The 15,007-nt window shown below is 40.6% G+C and overlaps 1 protein-coding gene across 4 annotated transcripts in view; it reads right to left on the reverse strand.

Moving 5' to 3' along the window:
- Positions 1-154: 154 nt before the first annotated feature.
- tnika (TRAF2 and NCK interacting kinase a) overlaps positions 155-15,007 on the reverse strand; it is a 61,641-nt gene continuing 46,788 nt past the window's right edge. For all 4 annotated transcript variants that reach the window (XM_067613503.1, XM_067613504.1, XM_067613506.1 and 1 more), the window contains 17 exons: positions 14,090-14,365; positions 13,608-13,714; positions 13,112-13,227; positions 12,371-12,468; positions 11,167-11,235; positions 10,080-10,186; positions 9,762-9,864; positions 9,409-9,546; positions 8,969-9,068; positions 8,587-8,757; positions 8,319-8,462; positions 7,865-7,999; positions 7,476-7,576; positions 7,029-7,178; positions 4,816-4,975; positions 3,287-3,426; positions 155-2,922 (listed from right to left, as the gene is read on the reverse strand). In XM_067613503.1, the coding sequence (XP_067469604.1) occupies positions 2,839-2,922; positions 3,287-3,426; positions 4,816-4,975; positions 7,029-7,178; positions 7,476-7,576; positions 7,865-7,999; positions 8,319-8,462; positions 8,587-8,757; positions 8,969-9,068; positions 9,409-9,546; positions 9,762-9,864; positions 10,080-10,186; positions 11,167-11,235; positions 12,371-12,468; positions 13,112-13,227; positions 13,608-13,714; positions 14,090-14,365 (2,199 nt within the window). In that variant the 3' untranslated portion in view covers positions 155-2,838. The remainder of the gene's footprint in view (positions 2,923-3,286; positions 3,427-4,815; positions 4,976-7,028; positions 7,179-7,475; positions 7,577-7,864; positions 8,000-8,318; positions 8,463-8,586; positions 8,758-8,968; positions 9,069-9,408; positions 9,547-9,761; positions 9,865-10,079; positions 10,187-11,166; positions 11,236-12,370; positions 12,469-13,111; positions 13,228-13,607; positions 13,715-14,089; positions 14,366-15,007) is intronic.

Genomic DNA, 15,007 nt, shown 5'->3' on the forward strand with positions numbered 1-15,007 from the left:
CTCTCTCTCTCTCTCTCTCTCTCTCTCTCGTTCACACACACTATGCAGTTAATGATATACTGGGGGGACAAAGTCTGAGGGTCGAAGCTGATACAAATGAGCACATCTTGCAAAACAGACATCCACAAAAAAACACAACTCCAGAAAGACAGCATAATGCTCTAGTTTCATTTATTTCTCTCTTACAGCATCTCTTTTACAAAACAAATAAATCCCAAAACAGGACATTAGTAATGCTCTTTCAAAATAAAGAAAACAGGAAATAAACAGAATAAAGAATACAGTGGTTTTGTCTTTGAAAGGAGAGTCCTCAGTGTAATGACTGTCAGCATTTCCAATGGGAAGAGTGAATTCCATAATGGACAAACATAATATTAATGCCCCATTCACACTTGCTCATTAATCATACACACAGATGCATGCACGCGCACACACACACACACACAGGGAAGACAGTGGTTTCTTCAGCTCGGCTCTTTATTGCTAAAATGTTAGCCTGCTCCCCCTAACAGAGATCAGTGAACCTAACTTACAGCTGCACAGGAACAACTACTCAATGCAAGTGTAAAAAGTCCTTGAAAATACAACAGAAACCAATTTCACAGAAAAAACTTGATTCAGATGATGATTACATTATTGGGGAACATGTATTCTTTTGTGTCATCTTAACTTTGTTAACCATAGGCCAACACTGCCAAGCCTACAGTATATCCACCAAAAAAAAAAACTAACTAATCTGCATTATATTGTTCTCCAACATGGATGAGTATGCATGGACTAGTCCACCCTCAATAGTGTTATAAATTGAATGTATTAATGATTGAGCTGTACTAAATATGTATGAAATTGTAAGGTTTTATCATATCATGTTCAGTTACTCCTTTCAAAGAATAAATCAAGTCTCAGCTTTGTTAATGTACATCTCCATTAAGAGAGACAAATAACATCGACTATGTGTTAAAGTTAGATCATAACACAAAGAAAACTGTGTAAAGTGAGCCTTTAGGCAATATAAATTTTAATTATAATATCAGTGATAATCTTTTGGCCTCCATTTTAGTTTTGCTTACATCATGCTAGGCACCATATGAACAGTTAGGAGCCAAAATCAGAAGAACCAATCACACAGGAGCATGATTCAAAAAGGACACCACAGCTTTCAACAATGAGTGCTTTCACATGCACACAGTATTGGGGGTACTAGCTCATATCCCATTAAGGTCAAATTCAGGATAAGGTGTTAATATGGATCTTTATGTCGCTGTGCTCACGAATAGCCAGACCATTTTGAATATTACTGTGTCAAAGGAAACAGAAACATACTCCAAAAATCAACCACTAATATTGCCTATTTTTAAATGCATGGTGTTTAGATACACCAACTCATAAACTTCATACTAAGAAGATAATATCATAAATCTGCATGTAAACACACTCAAAGTTGCTTTGATCGCATTAAGGTCAGAGTTCACGCACAGAGACTGGATTACTCTTTTTCTAGACATTGACTTCAATGTCGCACTTTGATTCGAACTTGATTTGAATGGGATTCATTTCAACATCAAGTGAAACGCACACACACACACACACACACACACACACACACACACACACACACACACACACACACTCACGCTGACACACATGTGCTGTACAATTCATCAAGCTTCAAGACTGACTGACTCCAAACTGTTACACAGAAAAGGAAAAGAACAGAAATAAACATATACCTAATGAACAGAATGACACTCTCATTCTTCATTGTAATATTACAGTATATCTGATGCAGCACCTTCAGAATTTAAAGACATTAAGAGTAAAGAGAGGTGTGATGATGATGATGATGATGATGATGATGATGATGATGGGGGTTGACAGGAGGAGGGAAACAGAAAGAAAGGAGACAAAATGGACCAGTGATTTCATTTTAAAGGGACACAGACATCATGTTTGCATACTGTTACGACCTGCCTATGACAGCAGAGTGTCTCATCGCATCTCTATCAGCAAAAATGCGATCGAACACTACATCACAATTCAGTCTACTTGGAGCCTGAAATGATGGCAAGAGGAGGAAGTAGAGGAGGAGGAGGAGGGGAGTGACGGAGGAGAAAGAAAATCAATCAGGTCACTGCCAACATCCTGAGTAGATTTGTCATCCCTCAGCTGCCCTCCCTGCACTGTCATATTCAGAAGTATATATTTAAATTTAGATTAAATCATATTCGTCTATTCTTCCTCCAGCCTGTGCGGTGTAGTTCTCGGGGAATGGGCCCACACATGGTGGATAGGAAGTGAGGGAAATGGAGCACATGGATGTCAAAGGACTGAAAAAGTGATGACTTGATGGAGGGAAGGAGCAGAGGCTTGGTCATAAAGAAGGAGGGGGCAAAAAGGAAGAGGAGATAAAGGGAGGCAGGTGTAAAGTGCAGCTCTTAAGTTGTTGAACACTTGAATGCACTGGTCCTTGCAGAGAGAAAATAGAAAAAGACAGACAAAAAGGGAAAAGAGTAACAGACAGGGAAAGAGAAAGAGGAAGGAAGAGAATATTTGGAAAGTCAGTGGCACCAGTTTGCCAGTCAGTTGAGTAACGATGGCTTCTGCATGACCTGATATAATCTAGGGTAACATGTCTCTTCATTTAGAACAGGTCGTTGTTGTTGTTGTTTTTCTCTACAATAACTTTGACTTTTTTTTTCTACACCTTTTTAGTCTCTCCAAGTGTTTAAGAGTTCACTTGTGGCCACTCATCGATCGGGTTCATTTGTGAGATGTGCCGTGGGCCAAGTTGGGCTGGCCAAGGGGAGAGTGAGGCAGAGTGGACAATTGCAGGAGCCATCACCAGTTCATCATAGAGTTTCTGTTGAGTGTCATGAAGAAAACTTGGCTGCTACCTCCTGAACGCACCGATGCAAAGAATACCTAGAGAGAGAGAGAGAGAGAGTAAATAATATTAATTGTGGTCAATTTATGTGGAAACTGTGGATACATAATTTTGGACTCAAATCTCCGTACATTTGAAGTGTTTATTTTTTTATTATATTTTTATTTATTATTTTTTATAAGGTCTGTGCAAGATCTATGCAAATCATACCAAACTTAATGCTCACAATCTATGTTTTAACATCTTGTGTATGTGTCCACAAGAAGCAGCGCTGAAATCAAGACCAAGTCAAAGTCAAGAGCATTGTTTTAATGTTATGTGATTTACTCCAATAATTTTCGAGCATGACATAAGAATAGCCAAGCATCAAAGAAAAGAGTTTGCAATCTGATTGTGTTTTACCTTGTCGTTCCTCTCACAGAGGAACTTGAGTCTCTGGGCTCTCTTGTGCATGAAGACTCCATCCAGATGACCCGTCTCCACAGAGCGGATCTCTATGGCTTTCTCACCCCAGCCCATAATCTGATTAGAATGGATATAGGCTGGAAAAGAGGAAAAAACACAGAGGAAATTATATACACTTCAGTTTTATTCAACTTACTTTTATAAAAACCAACTGCCTACCACAAAAATAAATAACAGAGTTAATACTGTTACTTTCATACATTTTTTTGATAGATTATGGACATTTTCTTTCTTTTTGAGGCTTTATTAATATCATGTGATACAATTATGCAATGCTGTATTTTATTAATGATTAATTCTCTTTGTGTTTTTGAGGTCAGGGTCGATTACAGAGATGCACCGCTGCAGCTCGAGGACATTTCAGGAAGGACGCTTGCTGACACTGGACAAGTTCATGGTACTTTCAACAAAAAAATCTTAAAGCAGGTTCCATAAACCAAAGTTATTCAAATGTACAACGTACAGTAGAGTCCAGATGTGATCCGAAAGTGTAATATCCCTGACTGCCACACGAGGGCACTACAATACAAGAAATTAAATGGTATTTTCTATTGAAACAAGGACCCTGATTACACCTGGTATTAACATCCGTCTTGGGTGATCCGATCACAAGTGGACGGCTCTAAATATGGGTGTAAACGCACCCAAGACGCATTGAGGACGGACTGAGATCCGATCACTCAGATCACATTCGGAGGTCGTCTGGGCTGCATGTAACCAAATTCATCTAGCAATGTAAATGCAAGGCATCCTGGACCACATTGAAGGACCGCCTACTCAACTGACGTCCTCTATTTTCTGGCAGACTAGACAGGTAATTGCATTGCTGCTTCGGGGTCCAAAGCAGTTCAACTTGTTTGATAACAGAGTAAACAAATTAATTTCATGTTAATTAAAAAATGTAATCCACCTCCTGTTTTTTCCTGTTTTTCCTGTTCCACTAACCAGTTTCCCTCTTCATATCGACAATTAGAATGGTAATTAAACCAACCAAAAATTAACTTGTTTTTCGCTTGTCACATGCTCGCACGCATCAGCTGGTCTCTCTTGCTTACTTCCTCTCTCTTTAACTCCTTGTTTCGTACTCCCTCACTTTTCCTTTTACACTCACTATTAATCAGCTTTATCCATTTTTCCTCTCTTTCTCAATCTTTTACCCTCACTACCCTTCCCTCGCCTTTCTTGTTCCTACTAAGCACTTCTGGAAGCCTTCCTGTGAAGGCTGATGTTATAAACTGATTTCTGAATGTAATTAAACCTTACATGAACCCCCATAAGCTCAGCCTCACAACACTTTTGATCTACATTGCAAAACACTAACAAGCAAATCTTCTTAACTTCAAGTTTCGTGAGTTTTAAATTACATTTTGGATCTGATTATTTCTCTATAATGTCTTAACTATTCCAGTGTAGATAAAAACTATTAAAATCAACAGACCACAAATACACATGTGGTTGTAACATACCAACAGAGGTAGGCATCTCTCCCCATTGTAGCACCACGTCCTTGGTGATTCGACCATAGGTGTTGACGTAGACTCCCTCGTCCTCGTAACACAGCAGCATCTCCATCCCATCAGTCTTAGGGAGCACCACGATAGCATGGGGTGTCACCTGGCTCTGGATCTAATACAGACACAGATGCACACACGCAAACATTTCAGAGGCTTTAATTAAATCTGTCAAATTTAATCATAACTTACATTAGATTCAAATATTATAATAGAGGTTTCATCACGGGCATTTAACGCAACAGAATTTGGCTGGCTGTTTAGCTTTTTTTTTGTTTGACCGGCTTGCGTTCTGTAATCCTCTAAGAGCCAACTTTGTTGACTTTGACGAGGCTGCCAAATATCAGGCGCATCAATACTGCAAAAAGGTCGAACTTAGGTTTGTTGGCTGAGAAGCCTTGTTCTGTATAATGGGTGAATGGACAAACAGCATAGCACATTTTCTCTCATATTAATTAACATAAACAACACCAGAAGAGTTGAGAACACTAACAAGCACACAGACAAACAGTAGCTTGAATCTGTGCATTTTACTCAAAGTGTAGCCCAGAGATACAACCCCCTATATTTGTGCCAGCAGGCTATTATGAGGTCAAAACTACACTTCAGGAGCACAACAAGGGATTATAACAGTACAACAAATGAGTGACAAGGTAGTGAAAAAACTCATCTTAACCCATGAGAAACTGCATTTACACAAGAATTCTGCAGAATTTATTGCCACACTTCTGCTTACTCATGACCATGTAAAGGAAGTAACTTCCATCAGATAAGAAATTGATATGAGAAAATGGAAGCACTGTAACCAAACAAAACCACTCTGAGTGCATCATACTGTGGTGGTGTTGCTGGTTGGAATTTTGCAAGGTGAGCGATAAAAATATGTCAATGCATTAAATGAAAACTCTATTTAATTGAAAGTAATACTAATTATGTGGAAGTATGTGGAATTAGGTTTGAATCTGCAATTCTGTGTTGCGGCTCCAGCATGCAACTTCTCGCTGGGAGTGCAGTATCTTTACAGAACCTTGTGTTGGCTGCTTTGGGTAAGATGAATTTATTCATGCAAACCTAGTTCTAACTAAGTTATCTATTAATCTCTACACTAATGAACTGTACTACACATAGACACATAGAGTTCTGCTGTGCATCTACTATGGGGTTTTACTAAGAATCTATTGTCCAAGTCTAAATGGTGGATGGCAGGATGTCACCTTTAGCTGTTTGGCACACTGAAAGAGAAGTTGGCAGGGAAGGAGAGAGAAAGGAAGTGTGGATGAAAGGCGGAAACAGTAAAAGACAATCACCTCAGAGGTCAAGAATATTCCTGTGGTGCACGTATTACATAGCATAACCTCAGTCACTCAAGTTGAACACACACTAGGCTACGTTTGCGTGTTCCAACATCTGTACTCAGAGGTTTATGCTCACTGAAATATTGCCACTAAATCAAGAATTTTGGCTGAACTGCATTTGAACCTAATTTGAGTAAAAGCATGCGATTAGTGAAGCCACCACGGAACAAACTAATCTGCATGCAAGTACCAGAACTGATTTGCATTCAAGCACGCAACTGTACAAACACTGACAGTCTACCTAGCTACAATGAGTGACTGAGAGACTGCCTACATGTCTGCCTGCACGGTGCCATGGTAAAAAGAAGAATGCTACAAGAATAAGCTGCCTTTTCTTGCCAATAATGCTCTTTGGATGACCTTTGCTCCAAAAGGAAATTTGGTGGCAGCTACCACATCTTTGTGTTCTGTAATGAAAGAAATTCTGTGATTTGAGCTACATTCTGTGTACTTAAGATAGACAGGCCATATTTACCAAACTACAAAAAAATCTAATAAAAAGAGGTCAAACTGCCATTGATCTTTTTTCTCGCACAACAGTAAATAGATCAAAGAGGTAATTTGTCAAAAGAAGTCATTGTATTCCTTGATGCTAATCCTCATGAGAAAGTCCTGTGTGAGTCACTGCTGACTCTGGCAGAGCAGGAAATCCATAGGTAATACAGTAGGGCTGGGCATGAAGGATTTCAAAAAAATCTCCCTCTACTTTGTCTTGAGAAAGGCTTCGGAAAATATGTTCTCTGAAGATTTACAAAGGATTCATACGCGCCCTCACACACACACACACACACACACACACACACACAAGCTTACATGTGAGGGGATGTAGATGTCGTAGGGGTTGCCTGAGTCCACATCGATGACATGGAAGCCCACGCTGGAGCCATAGATGACCTTTAACCTCTGACCTTCCTCCACTGTAAGGTCAACCAGCTGGGGACGGTGCTGCAGCTCAGTGAATGACTGATAGACAGAGAGCAAAACAGAGGAGGGAGAAGAGAAAAAGTGAAGCAGGGTAAGAGAAAGGGGAAGGCATAGACATTCAGGAATAGAGGGTGATAATGGAGTAAAGTAAATAGAGTGAGAAAGGAAACAAATGACAAATGATTGATCCAACCAAACAAAATTTTGAGATATGATGAACAACATTCAAGGCTCATAGTCATATAGTATATATATATTAGTTCTGCATCTATACATGTGAATGAATGAATGTATGTGACGGTTAATGTGTGTATGTATTTGTTTGTACTTCTGTACCTTAAAGGCCATGAACTTGTGGTAAGGTTTGGGAGCCCAGGCATAGATTTCCACAGAGGTCTTCAGAGCAATCACCAGGAACTTAATCCTCTCATATTTAACTAGAAACATGACAAAGACAAATACACATGTTAAGCATAAATGGAATAAAGAGTGCTTCAAAGCATGACTTATTAAAACATGAACTTTTCGACTTAAACAACATGATCACAAATATATTATATATGTTACATTTTTAACATGTATTGAAAGATGAATGATGTGACATTTCAGCCCACTCTGGAATGACAAGCCCAGTCAGAATCAGGCCAAAATATCAGCCTCTTCATATGTGATCCAAATTAATTACTTCATAATTCATATACACACACACATACACACACCCTTACCAACTTTATAATGCACACAGCCCTCCAGTTCCCCAACTGTGATCCAACCCTGCTTCTTCTCTACTTCCGGGTCGTTGTGTAATATTCTGTTCCTCAGCCAGGACAAGTAGTAGACACGCAACTTATTCTTTTTCCCTGAGAGAGGACAAAGGGAGAAAGAGAAATGAGATCAAATTTACTGGAATAGGGATATAACCCCAAAATAAATTGGAAACCTTTCTGGGTTCCTATTAAAAAGTACACAATGGAAGCTGATCTGGCCATTGTGACTGTGCTAGATGTGTACTTTGAGAGTAATGGAAGAGGAACAAGCATGTTATGAGCTACAATCTGCATTTCTGTGAGGTAAACAGCACTCTGCTTTTTCATGTGTGAGCTGGCATGTTAAATCAATTCAGATATGAGCATGCATTTGTGTGTGTACATACAGGGTGAATGTGTATGTTAGACCAACCAGATATGGTGACTAGCACATTGAGCCCTTCCAGCACATCCATTTGTAGGAAACGCCGTCTGGTGATCAGGTTATACACTTTTCCCTGTCCACTTCGGTCAAGCAGCATTAGACCGTTCTCCGTCCCCACCAGAAGGTTCACACCTGAACAATACACAAACATGCAAGAGTCAGAGACACAAACAGATACACAAAAAGACATGTAGAGGTATTCTGAGTAAAGAATTTCCTATTTTGTTTTTTTTTTTAAGTAAGATGTAGGATGTACCCCAGAGCGCAGCACACAGGATCTCAGAGTTGAAGCGTTTCTTGTATTTGCGGATCTCTGGTGTGTCACTGTGGGGTCTGATGTTTGTAGGGTTGACGTTGACCACAGAGATCTTTCTGGCTTCATTTAGCCTGGCTTGCTCTTGCCTCAGCAGTTCATTCGCAAACATGGCTGAGATACCACAGAAGAAGAGAGAGATGGAGAAAAACTGTTTGTTGACAACTGTGCAGACATTACAGGTGCAAAACAAATTCACACAGTTGGCTTTTCTACTAATGACGCTCTGGATTGACTAACTGAAAAATAGTTGCCTGTTTACAATAAAAATGTTCTGGCTGAATATATGTAATGTGCCACCAAAGCTTTTCTATGCTTTCCTTACCTGCCGCTGAGTTCTCATTATCATCATCACTCGGGGAGGTTTGATAGACACGTGGATCAACAAATGGGGTGAAGGATGCTTTGGACCCGCCCAAACCAAACTGTAAGACAAAAAACATGAGCAATTACTTTGTAGCAGCCTACATATACTGTATAGACATAAACACACCACGCAGACTAGCCTAAATCTATACCAAGAACATATTAGTATCTCCAACTTTGTTTTTCTTATTTCACAGGTATAAAAATACATCATATCAGGATGTAAAAATGGGCTTATCTCGATCAGGATAGCTACAAAAAAAAGGCTGAATTTGTTTTCAACCTAGTTATTTCTTTCTTCTATGTGAAGTTAGATGATTTATTGCATTAATTAAATTCATGTTTTATTTACAGCACTGTATGCAGGATTGTGTGTGTGTGTGTGTATGTGTTTCTGACCTCAGCCATGTCGCCAAGTTCCTGCAGGGCTGTGGGTGTGGCTGAGGGAGAGTTGCTCTGCTGTACCAGGTCGGGGAGGTTACCATGGTTACCGAACCCATTGCTCTCTGTGTGACCACCTCTCCTCCTCTCCTCTGCCTGAAAGTTGAGAGTTGATAAACGCAGGGAAGAGGAGATTTGATAGTGAGAGAAGTGAGGAGAATAGAAAAAAAAGAGATAAAGATGGTGATGAAGAAGCAAACTGTACCCAGTTTGATGGTAGAATATAAACAAAAACAGTATTTTCTCTGTTAATTTACATTCTTTTATCTCTGAACCCATGTGGCTCATGTGTATATGTGCACATTCATCACCTCTCTCATCACTAGAGTGCCGTCCTTGGAGCTATTATAGGCATCTCCCAGAGAGTCCTCCGTCAGCCCTCCATACGACTCACTGCTGCTCTGCACTGCTGGCCTGCAACGCACACACACCACAAACACACACACAGACCAGATCATTTACAAAGCATTTCTGCCAAAACTATACTGACAAGCTACTGGCGTGGCACATATTTCAAAGACATGCATATCCCATCACAAATGAACACTGACAGGTCCAGCTTGAAAAAAACAAAAAAAACCCAAACCACATAGAGAGAGAAGAAAAAACAAAAACAGAGGACAACTTACATGATGCGGGGTATGTCGCTAACAGCAACAGTCCCATCATGCCCCACCGTCTCCCCGTCCTCATCACTGCTCTCTGATTCTTCACTGGAGGACGAGTAGTCTGTCACCTTCATAAGAACGCAAGATGTAAAAACAAAAATGCAATCCTTAAATAAAGAGAATTGGTGAGAAACCCTCTGAGAATAGAACACTGAGATAAGAAGAGGAACTTATTAGGGTAGTATCTAAATTACCCACCAATACGCATGTGGACTTTTGTGGACACACATTTTCAAAATCTCAGTGTTCAGACAGTGGAGAGGAATAATTATTCAAATGAAGTTAGGTCTCACAAAATTGTAAAGAGTGCAGGTAGTGAGTGGTCTGTGCGATTTGTGGTCCTAATCCACCTTTTCCCTTCTCTGGCTGTGTTGGCAACACTGTTAGCCGAATAAATGTCAGAGCTCATAATCCTTTGTCTATATTCTGTATTCTTCTAAATCTCTCTCTCTCTCTCTCTCTTACTGTCTGCATAGCATGTGAGTAGATCTTTTATTTCACTGTTCATAGTAAACAGTGGTCCATATGGTCTCTGTGGTCCTGACCAGTTGCTCGGTGGTGTCAGACAGACAGACCACTGAATTGGCTAAAACTCCTTCTCATTTTCATTTTCAGTTTCATCCGAGACTACCATGATTATGCAGGTAGCTTAACTAGTTAAGCAAGTTATTCATATTCTTTTAGGAGTTCACAGGCAAAAATACGTTGTTACTATGTATACTGTTGCAGTTCTCTGGAACAGTGATAAGGGATCTCTAAAAACAAAAGCATACCTTGAACTTTTGACAAAGAAATGTTCTTTTAATAATCAATCATAAGTCTGTTTGTTTTGCATGGGTTTTTTTTTAGCCATTATTGCCTGACACAATGATCTGTCATCCTGCCATTACCACAACAGCTTTTATAACAAAGCTTGTACTGTAGTTTTATTGTGTTTTTATTCCCAGCTATCTTAATTGCAGGCAATCAACGGGTGATTGCAGTCTTGTGTTTACCTTTATTATTGCCATATATCTATCATCTCTCATTATTATAAATGTCATCCTACCTTGACTGGAGGTCTGCTCCCCTCCTCTACTCTCAGTTCTCTGAGTTCCTTAGCCAATGCACTTAGGTCCTGCAGAAAGAGACAGAGGAGAAGAAGAGAAAGAGGCAAAGTCATTTAGTTCATCTGTTCTTTATCGTCACTCTCATAACCTGAGGAGTGAGAGACCAAATCACATACGAGGACGAGGGGAGCATAGAGGAGCAAAGAGTAGGACAAACCATCAGCATCATGACAAGAGGACAACTGATTTGTTGCCACACAAACATCCGGGGCTATAAACATAGGTGTCCTGGAACAAGAGTGCTTATCTGAGGCCACTTCATTTTTTTTGATTAGCAACAGTAAAATTTTTATTTTGTGACCTGAGAGGTGAGCACAGATCAGCACTTTTATTCACTCGAGAGCAAATATGATGTACACGAGTCATAAGTAGAGAGAAGAACAAATAATCAGGCTTGGTGTACTACTGGAGTGCAGCATAAATCTGCACCCCCTCTACCAATCACCCCCATGCCAGAAGGCCCGTTGTTACTCCCTCCCCATTCAACCCAGCTGATGGATCAGACCAAATCATGCAGACGGGGGGGAGGACCGTCATACACGGTGGGCTTACCAGCTCCTCCTGACCCGTAACCGTGACAACAGAGAAACAGGAAAAGAGATTCAGAGACTACTCAGGTGTTTGGCAGTACAGGTTACACACCTGCACATACCCACATACACACACAGATCACACAACACATGCATGTCTACACACAAACCCGCAAAAGCACAGGTCCGCGTACACTCTTTCAGGTATGTGTGTAGAAGCACACATGCACTGCCGTCGTCACAACACCCTGATATTTACAAGTTAAAAAATGAAGAGAAAAGTCATCTTCTTGTGAAGCCAACTAACTCCACCACGCCAGTGGGGAAAAGAGAGGCTCTGAAGATCGAGGCAAAGGAAAAACCAGGGTAAAGGAAAGGGGACTCAAGTGTTACTAACCTCATCTATGGCTTTCTTATAGCTCTGAAGAATGGAAGGAGAAAGAGAGAGAGGCAGAGAAAGAAAGAACCAGATGAATAGCAGAAAAAAAAAGAAGACGGGGCCTGTAGAGGATTCCCAGAGAGGAGATTGCTTCCATAGAAAGTAAATGTGTGTGTGTATGTGTGTGTGTGTGTGTGTGTGTGTGTGTGTGTGTGTGTGTGTTGTGTGACTCACTGCAGGTCTGCTGGGTCTGGCTGATTCACGGCCCTCCTCCTGTTTAGGCTTTGTCTCCTGATTGGCTCCCGGAGGGGATCCTTCCTGCTTGGTTTGACCTATCAAACCGAACAAGGACATAATTACACATTTGACCTACATACATAAAGAATCTTCACATCACCAAAAGCATTTATTAAAAAAAAGATGTCAGTTTAAAAGACTGGTTCCAAAGCTGTTTGTCTTAAAGGATTTATCTAAATTTGTTCAAACATGTTGTGAAGATTTTGTGTTTGATACCAGTTTGTATTTTGACGACACTGACTCCCAACTTGATTGCAAAATGACAGTGACCTGTCCAACCATACTTCAACCTCCACCCCTCTCACTGTGCCATGTGTTTGTCAGGGGGAGATCCATGCATATCTTAGATATCCCTCTGGCCTGTTGTTTGACACATCGCTCTACGCCTCTCTCTATCTGCCTCTCTCATTTCCTCTCTTCTATCTCTCTGGAGGCTGAGAGTAACAGGGCACATCAGACAGGTTGATCAGAGCAGAACTGCAACTGACAATGTCCCGCTGATAGCCTCTGAAACATGATGAAGCCCTGTGAGTGTATGTGTATGTGTGGTTCTCCATTTGCATACTGCATACACATTGCTTCCATGGAAATGCGTCCACTAGTTTATGTCTGTTTTCATTTTATGTGTGTGCGTGAGTAAATGAGAGTATTTTTGTGTGTTCTAGATTTTGTGAGTACCTCTCCTCTCGGCTGAGCCTCCCTGAGATGAAGGGGAGGAAGATGACGACGAGTTGGAGGAAGTTCTTTGCAGCATGGCATCCAGAGAGAGCTCTGAGCGTCGTAGGTCTGGGTTACTGAAAAAGGATGAAAATCTTTTCATGCATTTCCCAGTTGTTTATTGTTAAAAACATGTATATAATACAGAGGTATGAGTTGCAGGATTGATATGTCCTAGGTATCTTCTGCAATATAAAAACAGAATTGATGCAGCATGGTGGAGGTTCTGCTAAATGATGTTGAATTTGATCTAATTTAACACCTAGAGCAGTCTATGGTAACACTACATATCAGCATTTTTTGTAATAACATAAATATACAATAAAAATACAGTAAAGTAAAAAAAAAAACTATCAAAACAATTCTACTTAAATGTGTTAAGTGGCTCAAACGAGACTATAAAGGTGACTTCAGATATGTAACTTAGAGGTGCACAGTGTGCTAATATGAGCTTTACCTGGCGCGTATGAGCTGAGAACCCGTGCGAGGGCCCAGACCCACTCCTCCATTAGGGGAGTTCTTCCTGACCAGGGCTGGGGAGATAGAAGTGGTCCTTTGGGGGACCTGGACACACAAACACAGAGATAATCACCACAACTAGTTCAGCTTGGCTTTAATCCCGTCATGCTTGTATCCAGAATGTTTTAAATGAATATATCATCTATATATCTGTGTGGTTATATGGTAAAACACAAAGACCAGCACATTTACTGTAACTGTAGGTGGTGACACTAACTACTCTGCTACTGAGTAATAATGATCAACCTGTAGTTTTACACCTGTCCTGGTTAACAGTGTCAGTAAAGCCAACATTAAAATAAAGTAAGAAAGTTAATAAAGAAAGTTAAAACATTATATAAACAATATACATTCAAATATTTGTAAGCCACAACAAATCTATACATCATCACTGATTGTGTGTTTTTCTGATTCTCTGACCTTGGGTGGGATATCCTCCTCTCTCAACCAGGCGGTTCTATCCCGATCCTTGTCCCTGTCCCGTTCCCGATCTCGTTCCCGCTCCTCCCTGCCGGTGATACGCAGCGGTAGGGGTGTGGGTGTGTCAGAGGTGGGGTCTGAGTTCTGGCGGGGCATCTCAGGCCTGGGGGAGCCCACGCTGACGCCCTCACTAAGAGCTGAACCCGTCTGGTCCTGCAGTGACTGAGAGCCAGACATGGAGCTGGAGTGGGTTTTCACTGGAACCAAGTGAGCCATCTGTGGGAGGGAGAGAGACAGAGGAAGAGGGAGAGATGAAGGGAGCGAGACGGGTGTATGGGAGCAGGTTGAAGTTGGTGGGGACAGTGATATGAAGGTATGGTGGAGAGAAGGATCAAAGGAAGGAGAGAAAGATGGAACAGGGTCGGATGGGGGAAAAATGAAGAAAAAGAGAGAAGAAGAAGGTAGAAAGGATGGATGGAAAAAGTAGTAGAACAGAGAAAGCAGATGGTAGGAGGAAGAAAGAAAGGATACAGAAGAAACAGAAGAAGATCAAAAGGTAGAAGTAAAGAATAAGGAAATAGGAACAATATGATAGAGAAAAATGAAGGGAATGAAAAAAGGTAAGGTAAAGGGGAGGGAGAAGAAAGGAGACAGATAACAGAATAGAGGAAGAAAGTAGATGCATTATGAAATTAATGAAAAGGTGAAAATGGAAAATTTGTAGGGAAAGAGAGGACAACAGCAGAAAGTGGATTGAGATGAAAAAAGGAGGATAGAAAGAGGTAAGGCAGTAAGAAGGGAGACAGATATATGAGAGTGTTAGATTGATTGTTATGGAGACATGAACTTTAAAAAGGGGTTATAATGAATATAAGAGGTCTGTGGTTTGGAAATTCTGCTCACTAGTAAACACATCAA

The sequence above is a fragment of the Thunnus thynnus genome, chromosome 16 (assembly GCF_963924715.1).
Source record: "Thunnus thynnus chromosome 16, fThuThy2.1, whole genome shotgun sequence".
NCBI classification, from domain to species: Eukaryota; Metazoa; Chordata; class Actinopteri; order Scombriformes; family Scombridae; genus Thunnus; species Thunnus thynnus.